This window comes from Pelodiscus sinensis, chromosome 10, assembly GCF_049634645.1.
Source record: "Pelodiscus sinensis isolate JC-2024 chromosome 10, ASM4963464v1, whole genome shotgun sequence".
NCBI classification, from domain to species: domain Eukaryota; kingdom Metazoa; phylum Chordata; order Testudines; family Trionychidae; genus Pelodiscus; species Pelodiscus sinensis.
The window spans coordinates 3886567-3901443 of record NC_134720.1 but is presented as its reverse complement, the minus strand read 5'-3'; the positions used below and the strand labels follow the sequence as shown (position 1 = coordinate 3901443).

General features: G+C 46.5%; 1 protein-coding gene across 5 annotated transcripts in view; it reads left to right on the top strand.

Annotated features, from left to right (window-relative positions):
* The window catches only part of VPS8 (VPS8 subunit of CORVET complex), a 167233-nt gene that overhangs the window by 64100 nt on the left and 88256 nt on the right, over nt 1-14877 (top strand). For all 5 annotated transcript variants that reach the window (XR_012906179.1, XM_075937360.1, XM_075937359.1 and 2 more), the window contains 6 exons: nt 569-620; nt 1845-1887; nt 3956-4028; nt 7722-7841; nt 8638-8709; nt 14208-14327. Coding sequence is in view for 4 of the 5 variants with exons in the window: in XM_075937360.1 (XP_075793475.1) it covers nt 569-620; nt 1845-1887; nt 3956-4028; nt 7722-7841; nt 8638-8709; nt 14208-14327 (480 nt within the window). In the remaining variant the exon portion in view is untranslated. The remainder of the gene's footprint in view (nt 1-568; nt 621-1844; nt 1888-3955; nt 4029-7721; nt 7842-8637; nt 8710-14207; nt 14328-14877) is intronic.

Sequence of the window (14877 nt, the reverse complement as noted above, 5' to 3'; positions counted from 1 at the left end):
ATTCACCTCTTCCTCTTTTTGCCCATGGTCTCTAGTGGGCATGTTTCACCTTTCTCTGGGAATCTTAATCACATAATCACTTAATCAAATACCTGTATTAAATATGAACCTTGGCAGATGATTAGGAAACCTGTAGTGGGGAGGGCAGGCAGGGGAGGGTTGGGAGCAGGGCTGGGGAGCCATGGAGCAGGAATTGGAGCCTATGGGAATAGGACTGATCAGCATTGCTCTCTGACACTATTGCTTATCTTGCCCCTGTGGCTCCTAGAGCTCATAGCATGCTAGAGCTTGCCAGCTGGACACTCTTTTCATTGCACTCTAGGTTTCTGGGAAGCAGCGAAATGCTGCTAGAGGGAGGTGTTCATCTAACAGACCCATGAAGGTTTATTTGACTACTTCATGTTCTCTGATGCTTAGCTGTGTGTTCCTTTTAGGCTGTTGGCTCTCTGGCGGCAGGGACTGAGTCAACTGGTGTGCGTATTGCTGACCATCTGGTTGGCACTTAAAAATGTGATGTAGAAAAATTATAAACCGTGTTGAAACTTTTCTCTTTTCGCTCTTGTTGCAGAAATTATTCAAAGTCATCGCTCCTCCACTTAATGCTGGGAAGTCTCTCACAGGTACGGAATGTTTGCCTTTAAGACAGGGTAGGGAACCGTTTTTCTATCGGGAGCCACTGACCCCCCAGGAAAAAAATCAGTGTGGGCAATACACAGGCTGGGGAGGGGGTTAGGCTCCCCACGGGGGGCCAGAAATGAGGGGTTCAGATTGGGGTTTGGAGTGCAGAAGTGGGCTCAGGGCCTGGGCAAAGGGCCTGGAGTGCAGGGTCTGGGATGGTTTCCCACCTGGGGCATGAGGTGGGAGTACAGATGGGGCTGTGATGTCTGGGGGAGTGGAGTTTAGCTGCAGCAGTGGGCTCGGGTTTGGTGGGGGTGCAGGCAGAGTTCTGGATTTGGGGCAGGGGGCTTGCTGTGGATGTGCAGGGTTCTGGGAGGGAGTTACAGTACAGGAAGGGGTTTTGACCTTGGGCAGGATTTCTGGGTGAGGGTTGTGCAGGAAGGGGCTCAGGGCTGGGGGTGACAGATGTGGGCTCTGGCCAGTCACCACTTAACTCAGGCAGCGCCCTGTCCCCATGCCCTGGCCTCACGCCACTCCTGGAAGCTGCCATAATGTGGCTTGGTGGCTCTGTGCAGTGTGAGCCACCCCTATTTGCAAGCAATGTTCCAGGTCAGTGGGAACTGCGGGGGCAGGCTCTTGCAGACTCAGAGTTTGGCCTAATCTGTTCCTGAGCCTGGGGGCCATTGGGACAGCTGACCAGCCTAGCGCCCGAACTGCCTCCCCCTCCGTAGTGGGACGAACAAGTGTGCATGCTTACAGCTGGGCAGGGGAAGGTGCCAAGGCTTTTGGCCTGTGGCATGGTGATTTGCTGCGGGTGCAGAACCTCCGCGCCAGCTTTAAGATCTTACAGCTTTGATACCATTTGACATTTCTGGTGTCCTTGATTATAAATTTTACTTGTCTCTGATCTCTTATAGTTGGGGGGGGGGGGAGGAGATGGTGCTACCATTTAGACCCCAGACTTTGCACAGTCAAAAAATACAGTGCTTTCTTCTTTAAAAGGACTTCAAATAGTTCTCAATCTGTTGTCCTTTCTCACTCAAACATGCTGCAAATATGTGAAGTTATGGCACTGGAAAAATTCCATAAGACTGTACTGACACCCCTTTTTGTCACGAGTAACAGTGAACGGTCAAGTAAATGAGATGTTGCCTTTCAGTAAACAAAGAACAGAGCCCTATTCAGTTGTTTGGATGATAGGTGACAAATGCTTTGTGTGTTCTTAGATGAGAAGGTGGTTATGGGGAACAAGCTTCTTGTGTACATAAGGTAAGATACTTGCAGAATCTTGGATACCATTTGAATGCATTCACGTGTTGAACTTGCTGTTCAGACACTAATTCTTTCAGTATTCCTGTGATTCATGGTTGATGGAACTGTCATGCTGGAGATCAGAATGGATTATCGTAGTATCTGTGAAAGGCAGTAATAGCTATGTCTTACAAAGCATTTTAGCGGAAGCTGAGAGCCAAAGTGACCCGTGGTCATGCACCAAGTAGCGCAACTGAGATTATAATTGGGGTGCTGCTGACTCAGGCTTCAGCGTATTACACTCATTTTGACTTGCTATATAGAGATTTGGTGACGAGGCCTCCTTCCACACCAACTGCAGCAGAGCTGTTCTCATGCCCCAGGGCTTCGTGCCCCACACATCCATTTTTAACCTTTCTTGGTGGCATCCTTTGTTGGTTCTATAAATGGTTCTGAGTTTGTGGTAAATGGTTTCCCCTATTGACCCTTTTATGCAGATGCAAAGTTGGGAGGCATCATCAATCTAGACGATGCAAAGTTGGAACATTGTTTACGAGGGTGGGTATGATCTTGGAGATTAGGGTAACACATGGGACAAAATGCAGTTCAGTAATACAAGTGCAGAGTCATGCACTTAAGGTCTAATGAGAATAGTCTAGTGCAGTGTTTCTCAACCTTTTTAAATAAAGTACCCCTAAAAAAAAAAAAAAAAAAGTACCCCCAGTACCTACAGTTTTCAGACACACTTTTTTTTCTACCATTGCAACACATTTGTTTAAACAACTTAATTGTAGCCAGTCGGGTGGTGACATTTTTGGGTGTAAAAAGTACACAAATTAATAAAGAACTGTAAAACTTAAAACAAAAATTCAGTTTTCTCCAAATTTCCGTTGTGTTGACATACCCCTGAGGGTACTCGTACCACTGGTTGAGAAACACTGGCCTAGTGTCCTATGGGCTGTCATACTTCAGTCACATTTCAGCTTTTGGTATAGGTGTGGGTGGTCTGTGATGCACAGGAGGTTAGACTAGATGACCTACTAAACTCTGTACCCCTATCCCCAGTTTTGGCCTAAACTCTGTACCCCTATCCCCAGTACTGTTCTGAGATTATCGCCAACAATAGTGGTGTCGCAGGTGGCAGTCCCAGGAATAAAGATTTTCCTCTGGTGTCCTCTCATCCTGCAGACCCCTCTTGTTCCGGGATTTGCAGTCTTCTCTTTCAGCTGAGTCACCACTGATGTCCTCCCCTTCTTGGGTATCAGAGTCCCTCTTGACAAATGGGCTCAGGCAGTCAGCCTGCTCACTGCCCTACCGCTGCCATCCCATCAGCAGCTATGGGCCTGCCCTCTGCTCTGGTTCCTGGCTTGGGCCCTCTTGTTGGCAGCCAAGGTTTGACATACCCATGCTCTGCCGCTTTTCCCCAGAGCCTTTCTGACCTCTTTGGCGCTCTCCCTTCTGTGGGCTTCCCCATCCACACTTCCTCTTCACAGAGAGTTAACTGTAGGCTACGTGCCCTGCGTTCCAGACACATGTCCTTTCTCCTGGGGAGTGACTTCCCTGCCATCTCTTCTGTAGCCAGCTTCCTGGCTTTCCAGGTGCAGCCTGTGGGGGTAATTGGCCCACATGGCCGTTTTAACCCTTCCGGGCCTTTGTGTAGTGAACACCCCATCCCACGTGGTTAATGTTCAGTCCCTACTTCTTGAATCTGAACAAGTGATATCCAAGATTCTAGTGACTCTGAAAAGAGAAGACTTGGAGATGCTCCAAATGCTGCCCAAAATATACACACATGAAAAACCCTATTTCCCCTCTCAATGCCTCTTCTGCTTTCTGTGTCATAGTCCTGCACTCATTGAATATATGTTTATACAGAAAATTGGGATTCTGCTGTGATGATAGCACTGATAAAGATGTATACTTCCAGATTGGTGCTTTGATATGAAGAATGGATTTTTTTAAAAGAATACATACTGAAGACTAGGCAGCTCTGAAATAATGAGAAGAGATCCTGTGCAGATCTGTTCAGGATGAGAGGTACTAGGTCAATACTTTGTAGTAACTGGTTTCTTTCCTTTTCCTCCAGCTGCTGTTTAGCAGGTCGTGCTTATCCATTGGGTGATATTCCTGAGGATCTGGTACCTTTGGTTAAAAATCAGGTGGGTATTTAGTTTGGAAGGACACTTCTCCTTCATCACAGGGAATGAAGCAGGTATCACAGGACTCTTGATAAGGGATGAAGGATTACCTAATCATCTGACCTACTTTTCATCTACTGGGTAGGTGTATCTGCAGCCTTGGCTGTCTGCAGCTATCTGTGGACTTGCACCTCACCATGGATTACCACACAGTTGTTTGAAAGGCTGACAGCGAGCTGCTTTATTTCTCTTCCTTCCTGGAGAAATGGGAAAACATGCAGGCCCCACGCTAGTGAGGGGGAAATCTCGCTCCCCTGGGGTACAGAGCCCCCAGAAGGGTTCAAGGCTGGAGGTCAAATCAAATCAGTGAGGCAGGAGAGAAACCTAGAAGAGAAAACTTTATGATGCATGCATGCAGGCTGTCACACCAAGAGTGAAGCAGCAGCCCTGACAGACAGATTCGGGGAATCTTTATACAATAAGTTCAGACAGCTCAGTTGTGGATTGTTTTTCTTTAACATATCAAAGTCTCAGCAGAAGCACTCTGAGACTTCTGTTCACCCCAGGAGTGCTAGAAGTAAGTTTTTACAGTACACAAAGCCACATGAGAACTTGAATGGAGGAGTCTACAAGGCAAACTGTGACAAAGATAAGGGTTTACATGACAAATTGTGACAGACTAGGAGTATCCATGAACTTGAGATAGGAGGCATTGTAAGGGTCTTGATTAGAGCTAATTTGATTTCTCTCTGTTACAGGGAGAGAGGCCTGGAAAACTTTTTAACCCTTAAGCAGTTTTCTTTTAGAAAGTTATGATTTCTGCACAGTCCCCCCTTAGACACAATTGGAGTTATTTGATTTTTCCCACACTAGTCCCTAGACCTGGGGTCTGCAACCTATGGCGCTCAAGCCAAATATGGCTCTTGTGTCATTCCCGAAACGCATGCACCTTTGAATTAATTTTTCATTTTAATTTAAAAAATTTAAAAACCCGTAATTCCTCATGTCGCTTGAATGCACGCATGAGCCTGAATTTGACAAATTATGATGTATATGTCAAAGAAATGTGTAAAAAGATGCAGCAGAAGTCCCACTAAATAAAGTCTGTGAGTACAATGTATCATTTATGCTATTTTTAATCACCATGTCACTAATCAATAATGTATATTTTCAGACATGCAAATGGGCATTATTCTTCTATGGCTCTTTGACCACTTGTTCTGAATTTTGATGTAGTTTGGCTCTTTGGTTTGAAAAGGTTGACAACCCCTGCCCTAGGCAGATTTTGGTGACTCGAGGCAGTGTAGGTCTACGGAAATAAAAGATGGAAAAGTTCTAGGTTTTGAGCTTTCATTACAGCTGACCTCTTAGGACCCTTGAAGTGAAGTGCCCTGGAAGGGTAGCCAGGCGTGCAGAGTGCAGTGAATGAATGTAGAGCTCTTTTACTGACAATAGGGACTGAAGTCTACATGGGTAATTTAGTGCACAGTAAACCTGGGTGTGGATTTAAAGCACAGTAGCTCCACACTAAGGCTACGTCTTCACTGGCAGCTTCTTGAGCAAGAACAGCCGTTCTTCCGCAAAAACTTGCTGGCTGTCTATACTGCACAAGTGTTCTTCCAGAAGTAAATTTACACTATATTGTTGTAAAACAGGGCTTCTTCTGGAAGAGTTATTCCTCTCCCCACGAGAAATAAGCCCTCTTGCGCAAGAGCTCTTCCACAAGAGGGCAGTGTAGACAGGCAACTTGAATTTCTTGCGAAAAAGCCCCTATGGTTAAAATGGCCTTGAGCTTTCTTGTGCAAGAGAGCGTCTACACTGCCATGGATGCTCTTGTGCAAAAGCACATGGCAGTGTGGACTCTCTTGTGGAAAAGTTTTTGCACAAGAACTCTTCCGCAAAAGAGTTCTTGTGCAAGAAGCTGCCAATGTAGATGTAGCCTAATTTCCCATGTGGAGGCACTTACTGCTCACAGTAGCTTATCCTAGTACACTTCCAAAGCCTATTAAGCTAATGAATGCAGAGGTATTCCTGGAGCTCCGTAAAGTGTCGTCTTGGGCAGATAGCTCCTTACTCTGCACTTCTAGGGGCTTTTTTCCTCATGTAAACAAACCCAGCTACAGAAATGAGTACGTGTGAAGGCCTTCGCAGTACAACCTTCAAGTTCCGTTGTATCCCTGTTGCTAAAACCTTGGCTCATACCCAAGATCTCTTCTACCTTGCCTGTTGCAGCCATGTCTTCCTGGTTTTCCCCCATTCAACTTCTAAACTCTGCTGCTGTTGCTGCACCTTTCTCCTTCAGTACCGCCATTTGTTTTCTTTGACCTTTAGCATCCTTTCCAGATGCTAGATCATCTTCGAGACCTTTCCAGCCTAGGGTATCTTTCCCTTAGTCACCCAGCAATTTGTACACTGAGTTATACCTCTCTTGATAGCACTTGGAGGCAGGATACACCTTTGCTGGGCTGAAGGAAAGGGACTTTTTTCTGCATTTCAGATCAGTTTCAGTTCCCTCCCTAATTTTGCAATTTTGTCTCCAGATTGTATCCTATCGGATCTAGAGTATGTGAGCACATGGCATTTTCTGAGGGGCTGTGCTTGCTGCTTCCCTTGTTGTGCCTACTTGTCAGAGTAGAAAACACGGAGCAAGCCAAATTGCTACAAAAATGAGTCAAACTGTTCTGGCATGTTAGGGCAGGGTAGATCAATGACAGTGTTTGATAGCCAGGACTAATCTCCCAATGGATGTGCAAGCCAGGTCTGCTCCTGTAGCTGTGCCAGGCAGATATTTTCTAATGCTAAAATGCAGTTTGCTGAGATTATTTTGCTTGTCATCTGAGTATAGATGCACAGGATTGAAATCTCGAGGTTTTCTGCCTATTTTGTTGTGTAAATTAGGCCAGGTCATTTCACTTGTCTTACTCACTCTATATCTATTAAGTGGGAATAGCACCAACTTACCTACTGACGAGATTGTGACTGTGTGCGCACATCTCAAGTGATATAAATTGCCATGTAACTGGGACTGGTTTTTTTCCTACAAGGTTCATTGTTTTAGCTTACAATTGATAGCTTTGTGGCTGGCCTGTGACCATATCAGTGTTCGCTGCTGATTTCAGGCAAAATTGAGTTGTGGTACTACTTTGAACTTCAAAATATTTAAAAAATCCAGTGCCTCACGTAGGACATCTGTAAGTGCCCTGAACTTTCAGAGAAGCTGAGCACCTTCCACTCCTATAGACTTCAGTAGGGATCTGCACTGGGTCACTTATTTAGAAGTCTAAATATAGGTCCAAGTGCCTTAAGCCAGAGTCTGAAAATGTTGGCTGTAATCACTTTTGCTCCTGGCTTGAATTAATCAATAGGGGAGCGTACAAAGAAGATCTCTGCCCAAGCAACTGAGATGTGGTACAGTAATTATCAGTTGTGCAAGAGCTTTTAAGAAATCTGATACTTTGAACTTGAATGGCTTTGTGTGGTGATACTGTTTGTTGAGTTTGACACAGTTAACTTTCACAATGGTGTATGGCACTCGGTACCAGAATACTGTGCTGTACATTCATCCGACACTACTTAACACTCAATTAGAAATGGTCCTATGAACTTGTATTTTTGTCTTTAGAAGGGTTTAGAACTCTTTCTTCAGGCACAAAACCAGTGACAATTGGAGTGATGGTGGGAAATTGTCAATATTTGTGTAAATGTTCGTTGCAGGTGTTTGAATTTCTTATCCGTCTCCACTCAGCTGAGGCATCTGCAGATGAAGAAGTCTACCCCTACGTTCGTACCTTGCTGCACTTTGACACCAGAGAGTTCCTTAACGTTCTTGCACTGGTAAGAGGCAATTCAAGTCCAGCAAATTGTGGGGAGAGGAAGCTAGCTCTTCTATTCCTCTGTCATTGCTACACAGTCTCAAGTTATGTCTTCCTAACAGACATACACCAGAAGATGTTTGCTTGGTGCAGGAAACACAGAGGGTACATCTACTCTGGGATCTCTGGATCCAAAGCTCAGGCTTCTGCCTGAACCCAAACATTCTACAAAGCAGTTTCATGGCCCTGCAGCCTAAGCCCAGCAAGGCTGGGTCAGCTGACAGACCAGCTGCGTGTGGTTAACTTCTGATAGATGTATCCATGGTGACATTCTCTGGCCTGTCTTGTAAGGGAGGTTGGACTAGAGGGGACCATAATGGTTCCTTCTGGCTTTAGAATCTGACTCTGTGGTGTGCACTGGGCTAGCCATTCCCATATTGAGCCATTGCTAAAATTGCAGATGGGATAAAAATAATAAACTCTCAGGCTTGTGCCTCATGAGGAGAAAGTTTTAATATTAAAATTTTCTTGTTCATATTTTCTCTGGTTCTCACTTCTTCCTCTTCCCACTGCACTTGTCCTATCTAAGCAGTCGATCCATTCTACCACATAAGCAGGCCAACAAAAGAAACCCTATCAAGGGGACATTTGACTCCTGAAAGGCAGAGATAGGGAAACTTGCTCACAAGGCATGTGAAAGCACCCTTGTGGTGCTTTTCACAAAGTCCTCCTTGCTTTTGTTTATGGGAGTGACATTGGCAACCGGGGAAGGAAGCTCTTCAAAGAATATTGTGGAACATATCTCTTCTCTAATGCAGACTTTTGAAGACTTTAAGAATGACAAACAAGCAGTGGAGTATCAACAAAGAATTGTGGACATCCTGCTCAAGGTGAGGGCATGTAAAAGTTCACCTTTGAGTTTCATTGACATGGTTCTGTATACAAAATCACTTCCAAAGGCAGTGTTCTGTGGAGTGAGGGCTCGAACAGAGGGCTGATCATCAGGTCTTGTGGGTTCCCTTTCCAGTTCTGTCACTAGCTTATTGCGTAACCCTTAGGAGATCACTCAGCCCATCTGATGCACAGCTTGCCCATCAGTAAAGTGAGTGTAGTTCCTGCTGGGCTACCTGCTTCTCATGAGTGGTGTATTTTTTGTCTTTGCATCTGAGGCCCTTGTAGGAGAAGCGCTGTTCTACAGCTCATCGCAATGATTTGTTTTTGACTAAGAAATGTTGTTTCCTGGGCTTTTGTTCCTTCTAAAAAACCTGCATCCAGCTAGCTTTCCCACAACACTGTGTGTAATATGGCCTCTTGCCTAAAGATCTCATTGTTACAGATTAGTTAGATTCCTTAAATAGCATCACCGGGAATCTAAAATAAGTTGGGGCTATTATGAATGAATACATTATCACATGTGCAACTTACAATATGCAGGTTTCGTTCCAAAATTTTCAAGCCATAGAAATAAAACAAGTAAGGCACTTCAATGAGAAGTTCTTTGTTGTAATATTTTGAAGCAGGAATAAACTTCTGTCCAGTTAGAACATAATTTAAGCTCAGTTCCAGAGTCTTGAGTTACAGGACAAAGCACCAGTACAGTATTTTTTCAATTTTTAAAAGTATCCCTAGCCAGACTCTAGGCTTAGGTACTGTTTAGTTTCCTAAATACCTACCTAGTTGCGCTAAATAATTAAAATAGCGCACAGTAGGGGCAGTCTTTCGGGAGAGTGGGAGTACCATCACTGGGGCCAAAAGCCCGTTAGCATCTGGGGAAGGATGTAGCACCAGGCTGTGAGCAGGACGTGCGTGTGTGTGTGCGTGCGTGTGTGTGTCAGTGCTGCTTTGTACACGGAATCCCAGCCACCTTCCAGATTTCCAGCCTCACTGCCGGGAGACCGTGTCCCACATTCTTCAGTAACAGCAGATTGTGTCCTTTCAGCCTCCAAGCTGGCTCCTTACAAGAGAAGCAGAACAAGAAACTTCTCCATTTCCATAGTGAGCCCCAAAATAGCACCTAGGTGCCCGTCTGCCTCTGCTTAGTTCCACAGTTCATCTTAGCTGATAGCAGCAGCACATTCCCTTCCCCTTTCCCAAGCCCTTGGTCTCTATTTCCAGTCTCACAAGTAGGTCCCTTAAGTAGTAGGGATTTCTGTTGTTACACACGTTGTCCAGAGCGCACTCTCTCAACCAACTGGTGAAGGCTGGGCCACCACAATTTGACCTAAACTTCCTTTAGTTGGGTCTTGAAGACCTAATGTTTCTTCAGCATGTTGGATCAAAATAGGAGAGCAGTCTTTTAAGAGAATCTAGGAATCTGCCTTTGACTACTGAACAAAGAGGCACAGAAGTGTCAACAGGAAGATGTCTAGAAATTTCAAGAGAAACTCTCATTTCAAGAGTGCCTGCAAGGTGAAACACTAGGGTCCTTTTTGTCCTGCCCTTTGCCAAGTATGGATTCGAAGGTGAGCAAAACTGGCAAAGGATGAGATTTTGAGCCCTTCAAGTGATGCTCCCTGTTGTATTCCACTGTGGGTTGCAACATGCACACCCTGCACCTGGAGCTGGAGAATTTGAAAGTAGTGTCTGTTGGTCTGTGTGTGCGCTCTGGCTCACCTTGTGTGCCTGTCTGAAGGGATAACAGTGGAGTGGACCAGTCACCTCTTCAGTTCCTCTTCATTGACATATGGGCCAGGTTGGTACTAGGGACGGGAAGGACTAGTCGACTATCCGATAAGCAAATGCTTATCGGACAGTCGACAGGATAGGGGACTAGTCGCTTCCCCTCCCCTTGCTGCCTCTATCTGATTGAGGAAGCAAGGAGGAGGAAGAAGAGCGGGTGTTTCAAAGCAGCAGTGCCGCATGAAGCCTGGGGCCAGACCTGGGCTCCACATGCTGCTACTGCTTTGAAAAGCCCGGGACTACCCAGCTGACCTTGAGCTCTGTGTGGTGCTGCCACTTTGAAATGCCCTGGGGAGCCCAGCATCAGACTTCTTGCGCCATTTCAAAGCTGCAGTGCCGCACGGAGCCTGGGGTCAGCAGAGGAATCCCCAGCTGACCCAGGGCTCCAGATGGCGCTTTCACCTTTGAAGTGTAGCGTTGCTTCACTTCAAAGGCAGAGGCGCCCAAAAATGCATCAACTATTCGATTAGTCAGTTACCCGATACTTAACATCCTTAGTTGGGACCTTCAGTGTCTGCAGCTTGGGCTTCATCCTACAAAAATAAGAACAATCTAGTTTGTGAAGAGTTGTAACAGCTTGAATAGTTTTTACAGGTTAGCGTTTTATAGATATGGTCCGCTTCCCTTGGGGAAGCCCACATTGCAGCGAGGTGCAGTATTTGACAGCCGTTCCCCAGCCATACCCAAGATGGGCAGGAACTTAATTTCTGCAAAACCTCATGGAGAGGGCCATGAGGCCCCAGTCAGACCTAGTTATAGGAATGCCCCTTTCCACTATCTTCATTCAATGAGACGTGTATCTCCTGCTGTGAACTCTGGGGCAGTTCCAGGTGTGTAAGCTCTTGTTGTGGTTCTTCAACCGAAGCACCATTTGACGGAGGGACGTTAGCAATGTTGACAAGTTTGGGTGGAAATCTGCTTGTCTAGTGGACAGGACAGCAGTCTAAATGTTTTCAGTAGTGAAGGGGATGAGCCATTTCATATAAATTATATACATAATTTGAGACAGCTAGGGCCATGGCAGTGTTTGGGGAGGAGAGGAGCAGTGGGTGGGAGGGGCTGGAACTGGAGCCAAAAACTGTGCTGGAGCAGCAGCACTGGCAGGAAGAGACCCCTGTGGAGATAGTGGCCAAGCAGCGTGTTAGCCATTGCTGTGTCAGTCACTCAGGAGGAAAATGGCTTCTGTGCTGCTGGTGGGTATGAGGAGAAGGTACGTAGCTGCTCCTGCAGGAAGGAAAGGCAAATTAGAATAGCAGCCCAGCTGGCTAGTTTTGTCTGTCTAAAGGTTCCAGTGTTCCCACAGCTTTTAAACCCTTTGATCTAGAATTAGCCCTATCAATAATTAAATGCTGTATTGAAGGGAACGGATTAGAACTGTTGCCTGTCACGCCTGCGTCACATCCACCAGCCTTCTCAAAGGCATTGCCATATGTCAGAGCCAGGGGAGGTAAAGTTCTGTAGGTCAGTCATAGTGACTGCGCCTCAGTGCTGCCTCCAGGGCCAAGTCGGATTTCTCTGCCTCCGCAGGACCGTCTGGTTAAGCTCCTCAGGATTACTGGCAATAGCAGCCTTGGGAGGGAGGGGGGCCTCTCAGAATACTTCATGGAACAGATTTCTTCCTTTCCTGTAACTTAACTGAATTTGAGAGAAAATACGCAGGGAGCGACTCCCTTCCTCCTAGGTAACTCAGCCTGTGGTGCCACCATCTTTGCCTGGCAGAACCAGAACAGCCAGGGCCCATCAACAAGCAACCACGAGACTTGCAAGTTAAACTTACCTTGTTCCAACTTTGGGACCCAGGCGCTCTGTCATTCTTCCCTTCAAAAACCAGCTCAATCCAACATGGAGTGTGTAGAACCCACAGCCCATGGTGGGAATTGCCTATTGCCCTAACAATACACAAGGATTCAGTCATGAATCTTGGGGTGATAAGATGGATGAGTGGGTGGATGATGAGGCCAGAGGTAGGTGTGTGACAAATGGGTTTTAGCATATGGTTATCACCTCCACACGCTCTGTGTGTGTTCTAGTGACAGCAAAAAGGCTCAGCTGCTTGAGAATGAAGGCAAAGAGACGCACACTTGATATTAAAATAAAACCTTCTAAACCTCTCCAGTGCCTCTGCAAAAATGTCGACTTCTGACCAATCTTCTTTGAAAGGATACGTGGGGAAGGGTGGGAGTGAAAACCTTTAAATCCTCCCTTTCTGCTAGCTCAGTGAGGTGGTTAGTGGGCTCAGGCCAGCGTTTGCACTACCTTGCAAGCTGTCCCTGCTGTGTTCCACTGAGGACTCAGAGCAATATTGCTGCCAGTGGAGGACAGACAGTAGCAAATGTGGGTTTCATTGCTTGGCTTTTGATTGGCCTTTTTAATGTTTTTAGAGACCATGATCACACCCTGTGTGCAGGTGGCAGGATTGAAGTGGAAAATCTGCTGGGAAGTAGGGAGTAGAACTGCAAGCAGCCCCTGCCGCCCAGCCCTGTTCTCCTGTGGGGCTGCTGCTGCTGTAGAAAGGAAGCCGGAGGGGAGACAGCTGTGTGGAGGGGCTGAGGGCAGGGGTGCAGTGTCTCTAATGCGGTATAGCATGTCAGACTTGGTCAGCCACCTTATTCCTCTGATCTGTCCATGAAAGGGCCGGGCACTTCAGGACACACAGTTTGGGACTGGCATGTGGTGGGATCATCGCGCTGGTTGTAAAGGCTGATGGCAGCCAAAACGTGACTCCTGTGGTGTTGCAGGCTGCTGGGGTCACAGCTGCTGGATCAGGGCTGCGGCCATACACAGAGTCTCAGATGTCAGCCCAGGTTGGGAGCTACAACAGCAAAGCTTCGCAAGCCACCCAGGGTTACAGGGCAGATGGTGGGACAGCCCCTCACTGGTCTGGATTGCACCCCAGAATGTGTCTCCCAAATCAAATCGATTTTTTTTCTCTTAAGCCTTCCTGAAGGGCTGTGATCTGTGCTTCAAGTTGGACACCTTTGGCCTGGGGGGCTGAGCATGGCTAAAAACCTGTTGCTCTGCCACACTTCATAGTACGCAAGCACAGGCAGTGGCCCCTCCCGTTCATTCAGTAGCTCGTTTCCCAGAACACTCCGCAGATTCTCCTGTGGGAATCCCCTCCCCAGACAGTGGGGTCTAGACACAAACATGCCCTCTTTATTCCATGGCTGCAGACAGCCACGCACATTTAGAGCACCACAGTGTGCATGCAAATTCACACCCTCCGAAGCATGAGCCTTAACCCACTCCCTTCACCATAGTAGTGGGTGGAGGCAGTCATCCGCCTCACCTCTTCAGGTAACTGTCCCAACCTTTTTCCAGCTTTCTTACTCAGCAAGTCACTGCACTTGTGGTCCAGCTGGGTCATCAGGATGTCTGACCTCCTCTGAAAAGGGAGGCAAAGCCACTTTTTAAACCATGCAGACAAGAATACCAGACGAGGTGACTGTTTGATTCACCTCATGTGCTTCTGTCTCCAAGATGGCTGTGCTTATGTTGAATGGGCTCTCATGGAGGTAGCAGGCTTGATCATGAAGCAGTTGTTACCACAACTTGGGAAGCCTATAATTTGCTGTGTTCTCTAAACACTTCACAGTTCAGCTGGTGCAGTTTGTGTTCCTTCTTCTGGGTGGTGCTGTGGTGTCTTGTGTGCGTTTCAAAGGTGATTGCATAATGATGAGTCATGTTTGTGTTTTCTCTCATTCACAAGGTTATGGTGGAAAATTCTGATTTCACGCCATCGCAAGTTGGCTGTCTTTTTACCTTTCTTGCCCGGCAGCTTGCTAAACCCAACAATACACTCTTTGTAAACAGGACGCTTTTTGACCAGGTAAATGCTCCATTGTCACTGAGAACCACTGCTAAATATGGAGGTATCGGACATAGTGTCGCAAATAAAATGCAAATTGCACTGTAGGTTGAGGCTGTGCTGAAATCTGTTGTCTACAGTGGGTGGGATACTGGCTGTGGGCTCAATGGTTGTGATTTAAAAAAAGTCATGGAGAAGGAAGCACAAGTGTTCACACAAAGCTGCTAATATTTTAAATACTTTTATTTCAGCCTGTTGTGATTATGTAACAGAGAGATATGGGGAAACCTTTGTGTCTGTCCCCTCCACCACATGTCTCCTGAGGTGAAGACACTGTAACACTTTCTGTTTAGCTTTTATTTTTCTTCAGCCTTTGAGTCTTTCTTTGCCATAGAAAGGCAGGTTTCCATCTGTTTCCTATAGGTTTTGTCTGTATTTGGGGAAAGCGTGGGTGTTAGGAAGGAGAGAACCAAAATGTTAATCTTTTGGCACTGGCGAATGCTGCAGCCGTCTCTGAGAGCATCACAGGCACTCCACTAACTGGCATGCCAGAATAAAGGGCCAACAGATG